We start from the raw sequence: 19,368 nt of genomic DNA, 5'->3' as shown, positions 1-19,368 counted from the left end.
AAGCATTTTTGGTTTGGCCCTTCTTGGATACTAGGAGCACACATGATGTTTTCCACACAGTCAGGACCCTTTCCAGGCTGAGTCTCAGATTGAAAATGCACTGGAGAACTCCACACAGTTGCACAAGGGGAGGCATTGGTGCTTTGGAAACATTGGGTACCTCGGCACCTGGACTGGTTTGTTGAAGGGGGTGTGAAAAGCAGGGCAATCGTCAACCCTATTGAAGAACTGATTTAACTCATTAGCCCATTCACAGCTGCATTCAGAGGCTCTATAGCAAGGCTGACTGAAGCCAGTGATGTTCTTCATGCTTCTCCACACCTCCCCTGTGCTACTCTGCCTAAGTTGGTTCTCCAGCTCTCTCCTGTATTCCTCTTTAGCCAGCTTGATCTTCTCTTTCAGCTCCACCTGCACGTTTCAATTCCTGTCTCCTGATCTGAAGGCTCTCTTTTTGTGGACAAGAAGAGTGTTTAGATCACTGGTGACCCATGGTTTGCTGTTAGGGAAGCAGCGAACAGTCCTTGATGGTACCACAGAAGTGATGCAAGCAGCAAATCTATTAATGCCCTCCCCATATGGTTCACAAAGCACATTCTAGGCAGTAACTTCAAAAGCAGCCCTTCAAAGCCTTGATGGCCTCTGGAGACCATTTCTTTACTATCTTGATGGCAGCTAGCTCCTAGCTGTTGTACTTTGGGCTTGTACAAGGGCATGAGGTAAACTAGGTTGTGATCTGATCTTCCAAGTGGGGGAGGGTGGGGGGGTGGGGAGAAGAGCTGTGGAGCTGTGTGCATCTTTAACATTTACACACAAGAGATCCAATGTTGTATTTTCTCTGTATGACACGTGACAAACTGATCAAGTGTAGGTAAAACTGTCAAGAGAGAAACATTATTGAAGACTCCCGATACTGCAATGAATGCATTGGAGAGTTGAGTCCGGAGTCTCACGAAGGTAGTGTGTATGATGTCACATGCAGCATCGGGGCAGCAGAATGTAGATAATGAGCAATGTGGTGTGGCTGAACTCATATAGCAGGTAAAACAGGTGCAAACTTACAGCAATAGTTTGATGTTCTTTCACAGAATGGTCACCGGGATTACACCAAATGTTCACAAGACAGCATGCCACCTCCCTTCCTCTAACCATACTGTAGATTAATAAGGGGCCCAAAACTGCTCACAATACTCCATGAGGCCTCACCAGTGCTTTATAAAGTCTCAACATCACATTCTTACTTTTATACTCTCGTCCTCTTGAAATGAATGCAAACAAATACCATTTGCCTTCCTCACCACAGACACAACCTGCAAATGAACCTTTAGGGAATCCTGCACAAGGACTCCCAGTTTAAGTACCTCAGTTTTTCATATTTTCTCTCCATTTAGAAAATAGTCAACCCTTTCAATTCTTCTACCGACGTGCATGACCATACCCTTCCCGACAATGTATTCCATCTGCCATTTCTTTGCCCATTCTCCTCGTCTGTCTAAGTCCTTCCACAGCCTTCCTACTTCCTCAAAACTACCTGACCCTCTACCCATCTTCATATTATCTGCAAACTTTGCAACAAAGCCATCAATTCCATCATCCAAATCAGTGACATATAACATATAAAGCAGTCCCAACACAGATCCCTGTGGAATGTCACTAGTCACTGGCAGCCAACCAGAAAAGGCTCCCTTTATTCCCACTCTTTGCCTCATACCTATTAGTCAATGTTTTATACATACTAGAATCTTTCCTATAATACCATGGACTCTTAGATTGTTAAGCAGCCTCATATGTAGCACCTTGTCAAAGGGCTTCTGAAATCCAAGTACACAACATCAACCAATTTCCCTGTGTCTAGCCTGCTTGTTATTTCTTCAAAGAATTACAACAGATTTAGACCACAAGACCATAAAACATAGGAGCAGAATTAGGCCATCTGGCCCATTGAATCTGCTCCACCATTCAATCATGGCTGATCCTTCTTTTCCCATCTCCTCCGCAACCCCAGTTCCCAGCCTTCTCCCTGTAACCTTTGATGCCATATCCAATCAAGAACCTATCAATTTCTGCCTTAAATACCCCCAACAACCTGGCCTCCACAGCTGCATGTGGCAACAAATTCCACAAATTCATCACCCGTTAGCTAAAGAAATTTCTGCACATCTGTTTTGAAAGGGTGCCGTCTATCCTGAGGCTGTGCCTTCTTGTCCTAGACTCTCCCACCATGGGAAACACCTTTTCCACATCTACTCTGAAACCTTTTGAATGTTGAAAGGCCTAGACAATGAGATCCCCCCCTCATCCTACTGAATTCTAATGAGTACAGGCCCAGAGCCATCAAATGCTCCTCATATGATAACTCTTTCATTCCTGGAATCATCCGGGTTAACCTCCTCTGGACCCTCTCCAATGCCAGCACATCTTTTCTAAGATAAGGGATCCAAAATTGCTCACAATACTCAAGGCGAGGCCTCACCAGTGCCTTATAAAGCCTCAGCCGTTTGTTAGGAAAGATTTTCCCTTGAGGAAACCATGTTGACTATGGCATATTTATCATGTGCCTCCAAGAACCCTGAGACAGCCTCACCCTTAACAATTGACTCCAACATCTTCCCAATCACTGAGGTCAGACTAACTGGCCTATAGTTTCCTTTCTTCTGCCTCTCTCCCTTCTTGAAGAGTGAAGTGACATTTGCAATTTTCCAGTCTTCCAGAACTATTCCAGAACATAGTGATTCTTGAAAGATCATTTTCTAATGCCTCCATAATCTCTTCAGCCTCCTTCTTCAGAACCCTGGGCTGTACATCATCGGGTCCAGGTGACTTATCTACCTTCAGACCTTTCGGTTTCCCAAGAACCTTCACCCTAGTTATGGTAACCACACACTTCATGACCCCCGACACCTGGAACTTCCACCATCCTGCTGGTGTCTTCCAGAGTGAAGTATTTTAAGTGAGCGTTGTGGGCAAAACGTCTTAACTGACCCTGCAAAATTTGCATAGATAGCTGCCTATTGAAGAGGAACTAATTGTTTTCTCACTTAGTTGAAATGTTCCAATTTATACAGTTTCCTACTTTTCACTGTGACATTTCAAAGAAACTCAGGCCACCACTGTGCAGCTATCGAACATTATCTGTATTTGAGAAACCAAAACTGAATATCAAAACACAATTTGAGATGAGAAAAGTGAACTGTATCATCCAAGCCATTGTTTTGTGGCTGTTGTGTGGAAATCCAGGAATTTTACCCTTTCTCTGGGATCTTTGGCATGGGAATTCATTTGACTTTCCATAAAACAGCCTTGATTAAGTACAGAGAAAAGTATGGCATTAAGAGATAGCAAGCAGCAAAGCACCTCCCTTTGTGTCACTGTGTTTCTATACAATGTCCGAAAGCCCATTTGATATAAAATGGGAAAGAAACTAACCAATTATGAATGGGAGACAGAAAAAACTGCAGAGTCAAAAGAAAACATTTAAAGAGGTTTTAAAGCCATAGAATAGGAAAACAGGGATACTTGGCCAAGGCAAAACTGATTAAATATGACAAGAACATGCAACCTCTTAGTGGATGGCAAAGTGACGACAGAGCTGGCCAAGGAGAGTGAAGGCACAAGTTTGTGTTTAGAACTGGGCAGTTTTATTCTGTAACAGATTATGGTTATACACAATCTCATTTGTAAACTGTGCTCCAAAAATGCCATCCAACATTAATATCACTGCAGATCGAGAGCACAGAAATGTGACAAGTATCATCGTTATTGCAGATAGGATTAATTATGGCAATTTTAATATGATAGTTGTGATTTTGCTACTTTATTTAAAACTATCATGCAAAATAAACAGGAATCTTTAAATTATTCTAAAAATGTGTACATACAAACCAGTTCAAAGATAATTATTTTGAATATTGATTGTTAAAATACACTTACCATATGTCTTGTGGAAGGTTTAATGTAATACTGCCCTGGATACTATCACCAAAGTGCAGGTATCCAAGGGTTGCGAGTGAAACGTACAAAGCTGTGACGATGCCCATACCAATGTTTAATGCTTGTGGAAATTGTTTTCTTTGCTTCATTTTATTTTCTAAAGGAAGAACCTATTCATAAAAATGAATAGTAAAAGCTATTTAAGAATAATTTTTGTCAACAAAAATGAATTCATAACAAAATGAGTAAAATTTAGCAAGCATATTGTGAATACAGAAGCAATTTATGAAAAGAACAGGTTATTTTCAGCATTTTTCCAGTACTGTTTCCAGTAGTATGCCAACTACTTCTGCACAGTAGGCATGACTGAGCTCTCTAAGACTTGCCACAAGAATTCCCCATTCCACTCAGGATCGATTTCTCTTTGAATCTTTACTTCGGACAACCTACTACACATGCTCAAACCACATGACATTCCCTTTCTATAATGTGTTTTGTAGCATACATTTTGAATTCAAGAAACTTCAAAGCTTCATGATTTTTCAGAAGATTCCATCTGGAAAGAATCGTTAATGACGCAGCACTGAGCATTCCCAGTCTTGCGTTGAGTGATTGGGGGGGGGAGTGCAGGAGGGGAGTGGGGGTGGGGGGGTGAAGAAAGAATAGCTGTGTGTAAATGATCTCCCTCACATCTATTCCAACAGAGAGTTAAATGTCTCCATTCTATGAAGTTAAAAGTTTGCAAAAAATGAAAAATATGGTATAATGTCAAGTTTTTCAAACTTTTAAAAATAACCTTTTTTTTTGCTGTTAGAATACAAGAGCCCTATTAGAAAAGCAAAGTTTCATTGGTCCAACTGTTCTGATTTTTGCACAGAATCTCAACAGACTGAACTTTTTTTCAACTGGTTTTGGTACTTCTGGATACAGCCTTCAGAAGAGTAAAAGGGAAGAAAAAATGTCTGGTCAGAGAAGGAAGTTAAAGCAAGATTTTTTTAATACAGAAATTGGCACAGATGATGTAATAAACTAGACCCATTTTCTTTTAAAAAAAATTTAGTACATGGAATGCTTATTGAAATGGGGAATGTGTGAATATTTGGGAAGCAAGCCTATGATAACGGAAAAGAGGGAAAAAGGCAAACTAAATTTAAGACTGCATCCACTGAAGGAAACCCAGATCAAGTAAATCAAATTTGCAAGCATTCTGCAATTGGTAGCTGGCGTGAAATTACTGAAATTTGTCCAATAATTTTTTTGAGAAAGAACCAATACAGGTTTCCCCCGCCATCCAAAGGTACAGCATTTCTATGAAACGGTTCGCAAACCGGAACGCAATCAGCAATCGACTCTGATCTGGGCCGACATTTACGTGCTGGGCAGCACCTAATCAATTAGCTTGTTTATTTCAGCTTTTTTTCTTAAAGATGTGTTGGGTGCATCCTGGCTACCGCTGCATTCTTCGCGGATCAGTATCTGTCCACGGCCCGGGGGTTGGGGTGGTGGGACACTGGGGTGTCAGCTCATTGTCTGTTTCCATCAGGGCAGGCAGGTCATCTTCTTCTCTGTCTGCCTGCCTCAATGTCGAAGATCGAGGTTCATCGTCTGCTGTGGCTGATGTGGAAGGTTTGAAAAACAACAGTATGCTTGACTGCTTAGCCTCGCGCATTTTTCTATCATACAGTTCTTTGTACGCACTCAAACCATCCTGCAAATATGCCGTAAACCGACGTACCCTTTCAAAATTAAATACATACTTTTCTGCAATCATTGTTGCCAATTGCAGTGAAAATCTCACGCAGTTGCTTCACGTTCAGTTCCTGGACGACTTCACTTTCGGTCCGTTCGCTACTGTATTCAGTTTTGATCGTTATCCTTTCCTCTTCCAATTGCATCAGCTCTTCATCTATCAGTTCTTGGTCATGGGATGTCAAAACCTCTTCAACATGATCTTCGTCAACTTCCACAAGCCAAACTCATTTGTCCTTACTTCGTTCACCACGATCGAAACCATAAGACCATAAGACAAAGGAGCAGAAGTAGGCCATTCGGCCCATTGAGTCTGCTCTGCCATTTTATCATGAGCTGATCCATTTTATCCTATTTAGTCCCACTACCCCGCCTTCTCACCATAACCTTTGATGCCCTGGCTACTCAGATACCTATCAATCTCTGCCTTAAATACACCCAATGACTTGGCCTCCACTGCTGCCCGTGGCAACAAATTCCATAGATTCACCACCCTCTGACTAAAAAAATTTCTTCGCATTTCTGTTCTGAAAGGGCGCCCTTCAATCCTGAAGTCATGCCCTCTCATACTAGACTCCCCCATCATGGGAAACAACTTTGCCACATCCACTCTGTCCATGCCTTTTAACATTCAAAATGTTTCTATGAGGTCTCCCCTTATTCTTCTAAACTCCAAGGAATACAGTCCAAGAGCGGACAAACGTTCCTCATATGTTAACACTCTCATTCCCGGAATCATTCTAGTGAATCTTCTCTGTACCCTCTCCAACGTCAGCAGATCCTTTCTTAAATAAGGAGACCAAAACTGCCCACAGTACTCCAAGTGAGGTCTCACGAGCGCCTTATAAAGCCTCAACATCACATCCCTGCTCCTCTACTCTATTCCTCTAGAAATGAATGCCAACATTGCATTCGCCTTCTTCACTACTGACTCAACCTGGAGGTTAACTTTAAGGGTATCCTGTACGAGGACTCCCAAGTCCCGTTGCATCTCAGAACTTTGAATTCTTTCCCCATTTAAATAATAGTCTGCCCGTTTATTTTTTCTGCCAAAGTGCATAACCATACACTTTCCAACATTGTACTTCATTTGCCACTTCTCTGCCCATTCTTCCAATCTATCCAAGTCTCTCTGCAGACTCTCCATTTCCTCAGCACTACCAGCCCCTCCACCTATCTTCGTATCATCAGCAAACTTAGCCACAAAGCCATCTATTCCATAATTCAAATCGTTGATGTACAATGTAAAAAGAAGCGGCCCCAACACTGATCCCTGTGGAACACCACTGGTAACCGGCAGCCAACCAGAACAGGATCCCTTTATTCCCACTCTCTGTTTCCTGCCAATCAGCCAACGCTCTATCCGTGTATGTAACTTCCCTGTAATTCCATGGGCTCTTATCTTGTTAAGTAGCCTCATGTGTGGCATCTTGTCAAAGGTCTTCTGAAAATCCAAATATACAACATCCACTGCATCTCCCTTGTCTAGCCTAATGGTAATTTCCTCAAAACATTGTAATAGGTTTGTCGGGCAGGATTTTCCTTTAAGGAATCCATGCTGAGTTCTGCCTATCTTGTCATATGCCTCCAGGTACTCTGTAACCTCATCCTTGACAATCGACTCCAACAACTTCCCAATCACCGACGTCAAGCTAACAGGTCTATAATTTCCTTTTTGCTTCCTTGCCCCCTTCTTAAATAGCAGAGTGACATTTGCAATCTTCCAGTCTTCCGGAACCATGCCAGAATCTATCGACTTTTGAAAGATCATCGCTAATGCCTCCGCAATCTCCACAGCTACTTCCTTCAGAACACGAGGGTGCATTCCATCTGGTCCAGGAGAATTATCGACCTTTAGCCTATTCAGCTTCCTGAGTACTTTCTCTGTCATAATTGTGACTGCGCACACTTCTCTTCCCTGCCACCCTTGAGTGTCCGGTATCCTGCTGTCTTCCTCAGTGAAGACTGATGCAAAATACTTGTTCAGTTCCTCTGCCATCTCCTCATCTCCCATTACAATTTCTCCAGTATCATTTTCTATCGGTCCTATATCTACTCTCACCTGTCTTCTACTCTTTATATACTTGAAAAAGCTTTTAGTATCCTCTTTGATATTATTTGCTAGTTTCCTTTCATAGTTAATCTTTTCTCTCTTAATGACCTTCTTGGTTTCCTTTTGTAAGGTTTTAAAAACTTCCCAATCCTCTGTCTTCCCACTAATTTTTGCTTCCTTGTATACCCTCTCCTTTGCTTTAACTTTGGCTTTGACTTCTCTTGTCAACCATGGTTGCATCCTTTTTCCACTCGAAAATTTCTTCTTTTTTGGAATATACCTGTCTTGCACATTCCTCATTTCTCGCATAAACTCCAGCCACTGCTGCTCTGCCGTCTTTCCCGCCAGTGCCTCTTTCCAGTCAACTTTGGCCAGTTCCTCTCTCATGCCACTGTAATTTCCTTTACTCCACTGAAACACCAACACATCAGATTTCAGCTTCTCTTTTTCTACTTTCACAGTGAACTCAATCATGTTATGATCACTGTCTCCTAAGGGTTCCTTCACCTCAATCTCTCCAATCACCTCCGGTTCATCACACAATACCCAATCCAGTACAGCCGATCCCCTAGTGGGCTCAACAACAAGCAGCTCTAAAAAGCCATCTCGCAGACATTCTACAAATTCTCTCTCTTGAGATCCAGTGCTGACCTGATTTTTCCAATCTACTCGCATGTTAAAATCCCCCACAATTATCATAACACTGCCCTTCTGACAAGCCTTTTCTATTTCCAGTTGTACATCCCTGCAACTGTTTGGAGGCTTATAAATAACTGCCATCAGGGTCCTTTTACCCCTGCTATTCCTTAGCTCAACCCATAAAGATTCTGCACCTTCCGATCCTATATCACCTCTTTCTAATGATTTAATATCATTTCTTACCAATAAAGCCATGCCTCCCCCTCTGTCTACCTTCCTATCCTTCCAATACACCGTGTATCCTTGGACGTTCAGCTCCCAGAGACATGCATCCTTTAGCCAGGCCTCAGTGATGGCCACAATATCATACCTGCCAATCTGTAGCTGTACGACAAGATCATCCACCTTATTCCTTATGCTGTGTGCATTTAAGTACAACACCTTAAGACCAGTATTTGATACTTTTTGCTTTGATTTCACTGCAACTTTATTGCACTGCAACTCATCCCAATGGCTACACATTTGCCCCATCACCTGCCTGTCTTTCCTGACATCTTTACTGCTCACTATCTTAGATTTATTTCTGTTTTCCCCTTCCTCTGCTCTATCATTCCGGTTCCCATCCCCCTGCCAAATTAGTTTAAACCCTCCCTAACAGCTCTATTAAACTTTCCCACCAGGATATTGGTCCCCTTCGGGTTCAGGTGTAACCTGTCCTTTTTGAACAGGTCATACTTTCCCCAGAAGAGATCTCAATTATCCAAGAATCTGAAGCCCTGCCCCCTACACCAGTCTCTCAGCCAGGCATTCATCTGCCTGATCCGACTACTCTTGCCTTGCTAGCATGTGGCACAGGTAGCAATCCCAAGATTACTACCTTGGAGGTCCTGCTTCTCAGCTTCCTTCCTAACTCCTGGAAATCTCTCTTCAGGACCTCCTCCTTTGTCCTATCTATGTCATTGGTACCCACATGTACCAAGACAACTGGCTGCTCACCTTCCCCCTTTAGAATATTCAGGACCCGATCCGAGACATCCTGTACCCTGGCACCTGGGAGGCAACACACCATGCGGGTATCTCTGTCAGGCTCACAGAATCTCCTGTCTGTTCCCCTGACTATGGAATCCCCCACGACTACCGCATTTCTCTTCTCCCTCCCTCTCTCCTGCGCAACAGCGCCAGGCTCAGTGCCAGAGACCCGGTCACCGTGGGCATCCCCTGTCAGGTCATCCCCCTCAACAGCATCCAGAACAAGATATTTGTTGCTGAGGGGGACAGCCACAGGGGTGCTCTCCACTATCCGGGCATTTCCCTTCCCTCTATTGACAGTGACCCAGTGTTCTGACTTCTGTAGCCTAGGGATGACTACTAACTCCTGTAGCCTAGGGATGACTACCTCCCTGTAGCTCCTGTCTATCACCTCTTCACTTTCCCTGATAAGCACTAGGTCATCAAGCTGCAGATCCCTAACACGGTCCCTGAGGAGCTGCAACTCGGTGCACCTGGCACAGATGTGGCCATCAGGGAGGCTGGAAGTCTCCCAGGATTCCCACATCTGACACCCTGAATAAAGCACTAATCCTGCAGGCATGCTATCTAATTCTACACGAATGAAACAGGAAAACTAAGTCTACTCACCCACTTACCTCGCTAAACAGACAAACTTTTTAAACCGTTAGCTGTGAGAGCCCTGCTGTTCCTCTTTGTCCGGGCCGATTTACGAAAGGGGGGGGGGGGAGGAAAAAAAGAGTTGGCGCTTCGCTCTCGCCTCTTCCCATTTATTGCCAAAGCCCTACACTCTGCTACCACTCCGACAGCTGCCCGCTGTATAGGGTGGTTGCCTTTTTAAACTCTCCCCGCGGTCCTGCTGACGTCTCACCCTTCTTGCACTCGAAGAAGTTTTTTAAAAAAAACTGCCTTCCTTCACAATTCAGCTCCCACGACGCTCTGTAGTCCCGATCCAAAGGAGAGCTGTTGGTAGCAACCTGCCTTTTTAAACTCTTAATTATGTCTAGTTTTGCACCAAGTGTAACACCCTTACGAGCTCATTCAGGCTTTTCTGATACCTTAGAACTCATCTTGCAAACGGCTGCTCACAGGCACGTGTTTAAGCAATGCCGGCTAGAATACCGTTCCAAATCCCGGGGAGAGCAGCTGCTCAGGGTGCGCGCTGCTTTTTTTTCCCCACACATTGCTTTTTTCGTAACAGTGAAAACACCTTCTGTTAGCGAAAACAGGGAACTGTTTCGTAAGTGAGGTTTTGTAAAGCCAACGTTCGAAAAGCAGGAGACACCTGTATTGTTATAATTAGTAAATCTACCACATGAAATAATGCAAAGCACATCAAGCTCAAGTTTAATTATCATTCAACCACACATGACTACCTATGAATACAGCCAAACAAAACAGTGTTCATCTGGAGCCAAGGTGCAAAACACAGTACCAACAGTCATTACACAGCACAAGGCACAAATAGCGCATATAAGATACCAAGTAAACATACAGTCACACAAAAAATATACAGTACAGCCCAAGTCCCCTAGTGGCATGTCCTGTAAATTGATGGTGCACGGGTACTATCAGCAAGAACAAGCTGTTCTTAGCAGTCCGAGGACACACAATACACCTTGCAAGTGGTTACATACATACATACACACACACACAAAATACACCTTGCAAGCAAACACGGGGTGGCAGCCCCGACAGGAGGGGCTAGACCCCAACCTAATGCAGACGCCTCACTACACCAACTCTGGCGTCTGCTCTCCTGGATTGCTGCAACAGTCAAGCCTATGGCTTGACTCCTAGTTCTCACTACAATCAAGGCTGCGCAGCTCCCCCACTGTCTCACCGATAAATGAGGGAAACAGACTTGCAGCATTTTACATTACCAATGTTCAACAGGGTCTCATGACTGCAAGAGAAACGACCAAGACAAACTGCGATAGACTGCCCACAGCTTTCGCGCACTGACTCCAACACCTCTCTGTAACAGCCAGTAACAGTCCATAACAAGTCCAGCTCCTACACTAACAAGTAGCTCACTGATGGGCTAGACGTGCAATACCTCAAGTTCTCAATGTCAATGTCAAGCATTGTCTTGCAATCATGAAAAAGACGTTTAAAGCAAAAGCACCCTTGGATGGCCCCCCAAGAGGCTGCTGCATCCGAACATGCCACCATCTTACCGGAAGGAGTAAGCGCATTTACACTAACTAGATCATAGTGAAGTTATCCACTTTGGTGGCAAAAATAGGAAAACAGATTATTATCTGAATGGTGGCCGATTAGGAAAAGGGGAGGTGCAACGAGACCTGGGTGTCATTATACACCAGTCATTGAAAGTGGGCATGCAGGTACAGCAGGCGGTGAAAAAGGCGAACGGTATGCTGGCATTTATAGCGAGAGGATTCGAGTACAGGAGCAGGGAGGTACTACTGCAGTTGTACAAGGCCTTGGTGAGACCACACCTGGAGTATTGTGTGCAGTTTTGGTCCCCTAATCTGAGGAAAGACATCTTTGCCATAGAGGGAGTACAAAGAAGGTTCACCAGATTGATTCCTGGGATGGCAGGTCTTTCATATGAAGAAAGACTGGATGAACTGGGCTTGTACTCGTTGGAATTTAGAAGATTGAGGGGGGATCTGATTGAAACGTATAAGATCCTAAAGGGATTGGACAGGCTAGATGCAGGAAGATTGTTCCCGATGTTGGGGAGGTCTAGAACGAGGGGTCACAGTTTGAGGATAGAGGGGAAGCCTTTTAGGACCGAGGTTAGGAAAAACTTCTTCACACAGAGAGTGGTGAATCTGTGGAATTCTCTGCCACAGCAAACTGTTGAGGCCAGTTCATTAGCTATGTTTAAAAGGAAGTTAGATATGGCCCTTGTGGCTACAGGGGTCAGGGGGTATGGAGGGAAGGCTGGGTTCTGAGTTGGATGATCAGCCATGATCATAATAAATGGCGGTGCAGGCTCGAAGGGCCGAATGGCCTACTCCTGCACCTATTTTCTATGTTTCTATGTTTCTATAATCACTACACATATGGGTCAGTTCGGCTTCCTACAGAGACTGAAGTGGAAACTCAAGTTCCACCTCACAAGGCTATGCATAAATTGCATCACTTGTGGCAAAATCTGAAACATAATTTTACCAATTTCCCTCAGATTTTTCCCCATGTCTTGTTTGTAAAATCTGTGGGAAGATGAAAGAAAATCTAAGGGAAATGTCGGGTCACACTATTTTATCTCATCTTAGGTTTTAGAGAGGAGCATATGGATTACAGTTAATTGGGCCATCGATTAATCAGGACAGTTGCTATTTGGGGCTATTAAAGAACAAAAACTGAGAAAATAGCCAGGATTCCCTTTGTTTATTTGGGACACTGCTGTTTAATTGGGACAAGAGACTGTTGCCAAACTGCTTCTAACTAGCGTCAGTCACGCACACGTTGTATGGCCATTAATCACTATAATGTACATAGAGTGAACAGTTTTTAAAATAGCAAACACACATCAAAGTTGCTGGAGAACGCAGCAGGCCAAGCAGCATCTCTAGGAAGAGGTGCAGTCGACGTTTCAGGCCGAGACCCTTCGTCAGTCCTAGAGATGCTGCTTGGCCTGCTGCGTTCACCAGCAACTTTGATGTGTGTTTGCTTGAATTTCCAGCATCTGCAGAATTCCTGTTGTTTGAGTTTTTAAAATAGTGTCATTTGCAGGTATTCACATTCAAAAAGTAGTGATTTTTCTCGCTGATAATTGGTGAGTAATAAGCAAGACAATTCAGAACCATTTTGCTCAATGCTGTTTCAGGCATTCAGGCTTGATGCCAGAAATGGCCAGAACTGAAAGTGAAACGATTTCAATACTTCAACAATTTAGGAACTATGAAGAATTTGAAGGTACCGAAACTCATCTTGAATGTTACAATGAAAATTAAGACTTGAAGGATACAACAGTCAAAAGCATTCTATGATGGCAGTCTATTACCTGCACCTGGCACCCGTGCTGATTTTGTTCATTAACAGTCAAAAGAACACAGCAGTGTACACTGGCTTAATTCCTCTGTCAATAACTATTAGGAACCAATACCGTTTTAAAGAACTGTAGTAGTATTGATAGTGTTCTAAACTTCTTCTGCATTTCATTTAAATACATAATTTATTTTTCAATTAAAGACCATTTTGTCTTTTTGATAGCTTTTTAACTATTTCCATGAAACCCTGCCTAATTGGGGCAGCTGCTTAATTAGACCAAAATGTACTGGTCTTGATGTATCCCAACTAATTGGCCTCCACTATACTTACCTTGCCAGCAATTTCCACATCCCAAATTAGAGTACTGGATTGTATATACTGCAGAACTGATACATACAGTGCACTGTAACAAACTACTGAACATTTACAACATTGAAGCCAGCGCAAAATTATTCTACTGTTAAACTCATCAGGAAAGTACTAAACTGGAGGATGGCAAATTATGAAAGGATAAGACAGGAGCCAAGGGGCAGTGATTAGCTAGTTTATATCTGACATGAGAAAATTGATTTAAGAACAGTTAAGAGTTCAAGAGCTGCATATTCAAGTAAGGAGGACAAGGATGGTAAGATATAGGAACCTTAGATACTCAAGAGGGCCTAAATTTAATCAGGAAGTAAATGGAAGCATATGCAAGGTTTGAAAAGCTAAAATCAGACTGGGTCCTTATGGAATATAAAGATACTCACTCTCCCCCACTTTTCCAAGTAATCACCATTTACTAAACCACAACTTCTTTCTTTTTAAATATTTTTATTGAATAAGTATACAAAAAGCTAAGCCATATAGGCACTAATACACTGTTAGAATATAATAAAATTACAGGAGATATTAATACAAAAAAATACAAACAATGTAATTTAAACATAATGTACCAAGGTAACATAATAGTATACTAATTTTTATATATCAATAGAGAAAAGGAAAAAAAAAACCCCCAAAAAAAACCCACCGTGCAACTAACTAAAAGCAAAGCAAAGCAATGGGCTAACTTGAAACCAAACAGAGTTAAAAAACTTAAAATCACGTCCTCAATCCCGACCTCCATTAAAAACAGTAAAAAAAAACAAGAAGGGTATATATTACATTAAATGAAAATATTGAATAAAAGATCTCCAGGTCTGTTCAAATTTAAATGAGGAATCATAAAGATTGCTTCTAATTTTCTCCAAATTCAAGCATAATATCGTCTGAGAAAACCAAAAAAAGGTAGTTGGAGCATTAGGCTCTTTCCAATGTTGTAAGATACATCTTTTCGCCATTAAAGTAAGAAATGCAATCATTCTACGGGCTGAAGGAGAAAGATTACTGGAAATTTTAGGTAGTCCAAAGATAGCAGTAATAGGATGAGGAGAGATATCTATATTCAATACCTTGGAGATAATATTAAAAATGTCTCTCCAAAAAGTTTCCAGAGTAGGACAAGACCAAAACATATGAGTTAAAGAGGCTATCTGCCCCGGACATCTATCACAAAAAGGATTAATATGAGAATAAAAGCGAGCTAATTTATCTTTGGACATATGTGCTCTATGAACAACTTTAAATTGAATTAGGGAATGTTTAGCGCAGATAGTGGAAGTATTGACTAATTGTAAAATCTGCCCCCAGTCATCCACGGAAATGATAGACCCCAATTCCTGTTCCCAATCTACCCTAATCTTATCAAATGGAGCTTTCCTAAGTTTCATAATAACATTATAAATCGTAGCCGATACACCTTTCTGACATGGATTAAGGTTAATTATGGTATCTAAAATGTATGTAGGAGGAAGCAATGGAAAAGAAAAAAGTATAGTACTTAGGAAATTTCTAACTTGTAGATATCTAAAAAAATGTATTCTTGATAAATTATATTTATTAGATAATTGTTCAAAAGACATAAGGGAACCATCTAAAAATAAATCCAAAAACCGTGAAATACCCTTAGTCTTCCAAATTTGAAAAGCACGATCCGTAAAAGAGGGAGGAAAAAATGTTACCTAAAATAGGAATCGCTAGCCCAAATTGGTTAAGATCAAAAAATTTTCTGAATTGAAACCAAATACGCAAGGTATATTTAACTATCGGGTTAGAGACCAGTTTGAGGCGTTTCAAATCAAAAGGAAGAGAGGAACCTAAAATAGAGCCAAGTGTATAACCCTGAACAGATTGTAATTCCAATGCTACCCATTTAGGAATGGATAGTATATCCTGGTCAAGTAACCAAAATTTCATATGTCGAATATTAATTGCCCAATAATAAAATCTAAAGTTAGGTAATGCTAAACCTCCATCTCTCTTAGCTTTCTGTAAATGTATTTTACCCAGTCTCGGGTTTTTATTTTGCCAAATAAATGAAGAAATTTTGGAGTCAACTTTATCAAAAAAAGATTTTGGAACAAAAATTGGTAATGCCTGAAATATATATAAAAATTTTGGCAAAAAAAACATCTTAACTGCATTAATACGATCAATCAAAGTTAAATATAAAGGAAACCATTTAGATGAAAGTTGAATAATATGGTCAATTAAGGGTAAAAAGTTGATCTTAAATAAATCTTGGTATTTACAAGTAATTTTAATCCCAAGATATGAAAAATAATTATTAATCAATTTAAATGGAAAGTTATAATATAAGGGAAGTTGTTTATTAATCAGGAAAAGTTCACTCTTACTAAGATTTAATTTATAACCTGAAAAAAGACCAAATTGTGCTAATAGCTCTGAAACAGCAGGGATGGATTTTTGGGGATTAGAAATATATAAAAGTAAGTCATCAGCATAGAGTGATATTTTATGGGACTTTAAGCCCCGAGTTATCCCAGTAATATTTGGAGATTCTCGAATGGCAATTGCAAGAGGTTCTAATGCAATATCAAATAATAAAGGACTAAGAGGACAACCTTGTCAAGTACCTCAAAAAAGAGGGAAAAAAGGTGAGCTTAGAGAGTTAGTATGAACCGAGGCCACAGGAGAATGATATAACAGTTTAATCCAGGATATAAATTTCGAGCTAAAATTAAACATTTCAAGCACCTTAAATAAGTAAGGCCATTCTACTCTATCAAAAGCTTTCTCAGCATCTAAAGAGATAACACACTCAGGAACATTTTGTGAGGGAGTATAAACAATATTTAACAGTGTACAAATATTATAAGAGTAACGACCTTTAATAAAACCCGTTTGGTCTTCCGAAATAATAAAAGGAAGTACTTTTTCTAATCTATTTGCTAATAACTTAGAAAAAATTTTAGAATCAACATTTAATAAAGATATTGGTCTATAAGATGCACATTGAGCAGGATCTTTATCCTTCTTTAATATTAGAGAGATTGACGCTCTATTGAAAGATTCGGGAAGTTTACCAAGTTTTAATGAAGCCTCAAAAACCCTACAGAACCAAGGGATTAATGAAGGTGCGAAACATTTATAAAATTCTACGGTAAACCCATCAGGGCCAGGAGCTTTCCCCAAGTTCATAGAGGAAATAACATTCTTAATCTCATCCGTGGTAATGGGAGTATCTAACATAGAAGACATATCCTGTGAAATCTCAGGGAAGTCTAGGTTATCTAAAAAATCATTCATATATTTAGAATCTCGAGGAGACTCTGATTGATATAAGGAAGAATAAAAATCACAGAAGGTTTGATTAATCCCTGCATGATCAAGTATCAGTTGGTCATTTTGGTTATAAATTTGATTAATCTGAGATTTAGCATAATTAGACTTCAGTTGATTAGCCAACAGTTTGCTAATTTTGTCACTGTGTACATAAAATTCACTTCTTGTTTTCTTTAATTGGTTTACAATCAAGGACGAAAGTAATAAACTGTGTTCCATTTGAAGTTTAGTTCTTTGTTTATATAACTCCTCAGAGCGAGCTATAACATATTTCTTATCAATTTCCTTAATCTTGTCCACAATTACCAACTCCTCCTGCTTCAGCTTCTTCCTCAAAGCAGCAGAATACGAGATAATCTGACCATGAATATAAGCTTTAAAAGTATCCCAAAGAATGTTCACAGAAATATCCTCTGTATAGTTAATTGTAAAAAAAAGATCAATCTGTTCATTCATAAAGTTAACAAAGTCCGAGTCCTGAAGCAACAGCGAATTAAAACGCCATTGTCTATTATTTTGTGTATTGGCCTGAATTTTAATAGAAAGCTTAAGTGGAGCATGATCCGAAATGGTTATAGGGTCATAATCACATTTAATCACTGAAGAAATAAGACAAGAGTCAATAAAGAAATAATCAATTCTTGAATAGGAATGGTGAACATGTGAAAAAAAAGAAAAATCTTTTTCCTGAGGATGCAAAAAACGCCAAATGTCCGTCGACCCAGAATCAGAGAGGAATGAATTAATCAAAGTTGCAGATTTATTAGGTAAGGTCCGTAGAGGAGCCGTACGGTCCAAAGCTGGAGATAAACAGGTATTAAGATCTCCGCCCCAGATCAATGAAAACTCATTCAAATTCGGGAACTGATTGAATAATGATTTATAAAATTCTGGACAGTCCATATTAGGAGCATAAACATTAACCAAAACTACCTTTTTATTAAATAGTAGACCACTAACCAATAGATATCTACCATTCGGATCAGAAATACTATCATGTTGTATAAAGGTAACTGAGGAGTCTATAAAAATAGAGACGCCTCGAATCTTAGCATTGGAGTTCGAATGAAACTGTTGCTCCTTCCAGAATTTAAAAAAACGTAGTCTGTCCCCCCTCCGCACATGGGTCTCTTGTAAAAATAAAATTTGTGCTTTAAGTCTCCGGAACACTTTAAAAACTTTTTTCCTTTTAATAGGATGATTAAGACCATTAGTATTCCAGGAGACAAAATTAATAACAGACTCCATAAACCCTAAAGTCAACCCGCAACAAGGAGGATTGACGATAGGCTCGACCCATGAACCCGGAAAGGGAACAGAACAAATAAGAGATACCGGGAAGAAGAACGCAACCAATACTTCAATAATGTACATAGCCCAAGAAGAAAGAAACTAAAACGTGAAGCCCCTCCCACCACCCCCCTCCCCATGACCCCAAGGTTAAATCTAACACAGACCAGCCAGAAAGAAGCAAGCACTAAAACTACCCCCATGACTTCCGGTATACGCTCCCTAAAAAAAGTGTAAATATAAAAAAGATCAGCTAATTATAAAACAGTAAAAGAATAAAAAGGTAACTCAATTAAAACAAACACTTAATATAACAGAGTAAAAACCAGAAAATATAAAAAAAACGCAACAAACCCCAGACCCTATGACTAAACAAAACAAAAAAAATGAGATTATTAACATAAACTAGTTATGAAAACCTACAAAACAAAGTAGATTTAAAATCTACAAAATTTAAGGCCAGAAAGGAAATACGTAAAATGACGGTGAGGAAATAACCACCCAGAATCCCCTGGGAAAAAGAAAGGAATGACGCAGATAGAAAGTTTAGCAACCATAGTAAATAATCAAAACTAAACTTTTCTGCCCATATAAGGCAAAAAAAAATTAAGACTGACAAATTCACAACCTCCGATCAACGGAGATAGTTAAAAATTACAATTAAGATGTCGAAGGTGAAAATTGATCCAGATAACTCTGGGCATCCGATGGAGATTCAAAAAAACGGAGGGCTCCATCCGACGTACGAATCCTTCGACGTGCAGGGTAAAGCAGCGCTGGTTTTAAATCCATCTTGTAGAGTTTCGACATCACAGATCTGTAACGAACCCGTTGATCCCGAATTGGTTTACTGAAATCCTCCACGAATCGGAACTTAAGATCCAAAAAATCAATGTAACCTTTAGATCGAACGAAACGAAACAGTTTCTCCTTGTCTTGAAAGTAATGAAAACATAAAATGACATGTCGAGGTTTATCTGACCTAAGCGAGTACGGTGGAACTCTGTGAACACGATCCAATAACGGTGGTTGGTCAGGAAATACAGTAGGAAATGCATCTTTTAAAAGTT

At 40.5% G+C, this 19,368-nt stretch overlaps 1 protein-coding gene across 2 annotated transcripts in view; it reads right to left on the bottom strand.

Moving 5' to 3' along the window:
* slc36a4 (solute carrier family 36 member 4) overlaps window positions 1-19,368 on the bottom strand; it is a 299,790-nt gene that overhangs the window by 226,181 nt on the left and 54,241 nt on the right. For both annotated transcript variants that reach the window (XM_063053867.1, XM_063053866.1), the window contains one exon: window positions 3,928-4,097. In XM_063053867.1, coding sequence (XP_062909937.1) covers window positions 3,928-4,097 — 170 coding nt within the window. The remainder of the gene's footprint in view (window positions 1-3,927; window positions 4,098-19,368) is intronic.

Source organism: Mobula hypostoma, chromosome 7 (assembly GCF_963921235.1).
Source record: "Mobula hypostoma chromosome 7, sMobHyp1.1, whole genome shotgun sequence".
NCBI classification, from domain to species: domain Eukaryota; kingdom Metazoa; phylum Chordata; class Chondrichthyes; order Myliobatiformes; family Myliobatidae; genus Mobula; species Mobula hypostoma.
Note: the sequence above shows the minus strand (reverse complement) of the source record. Positions and strands in the feature narration are given on the sequence as shown.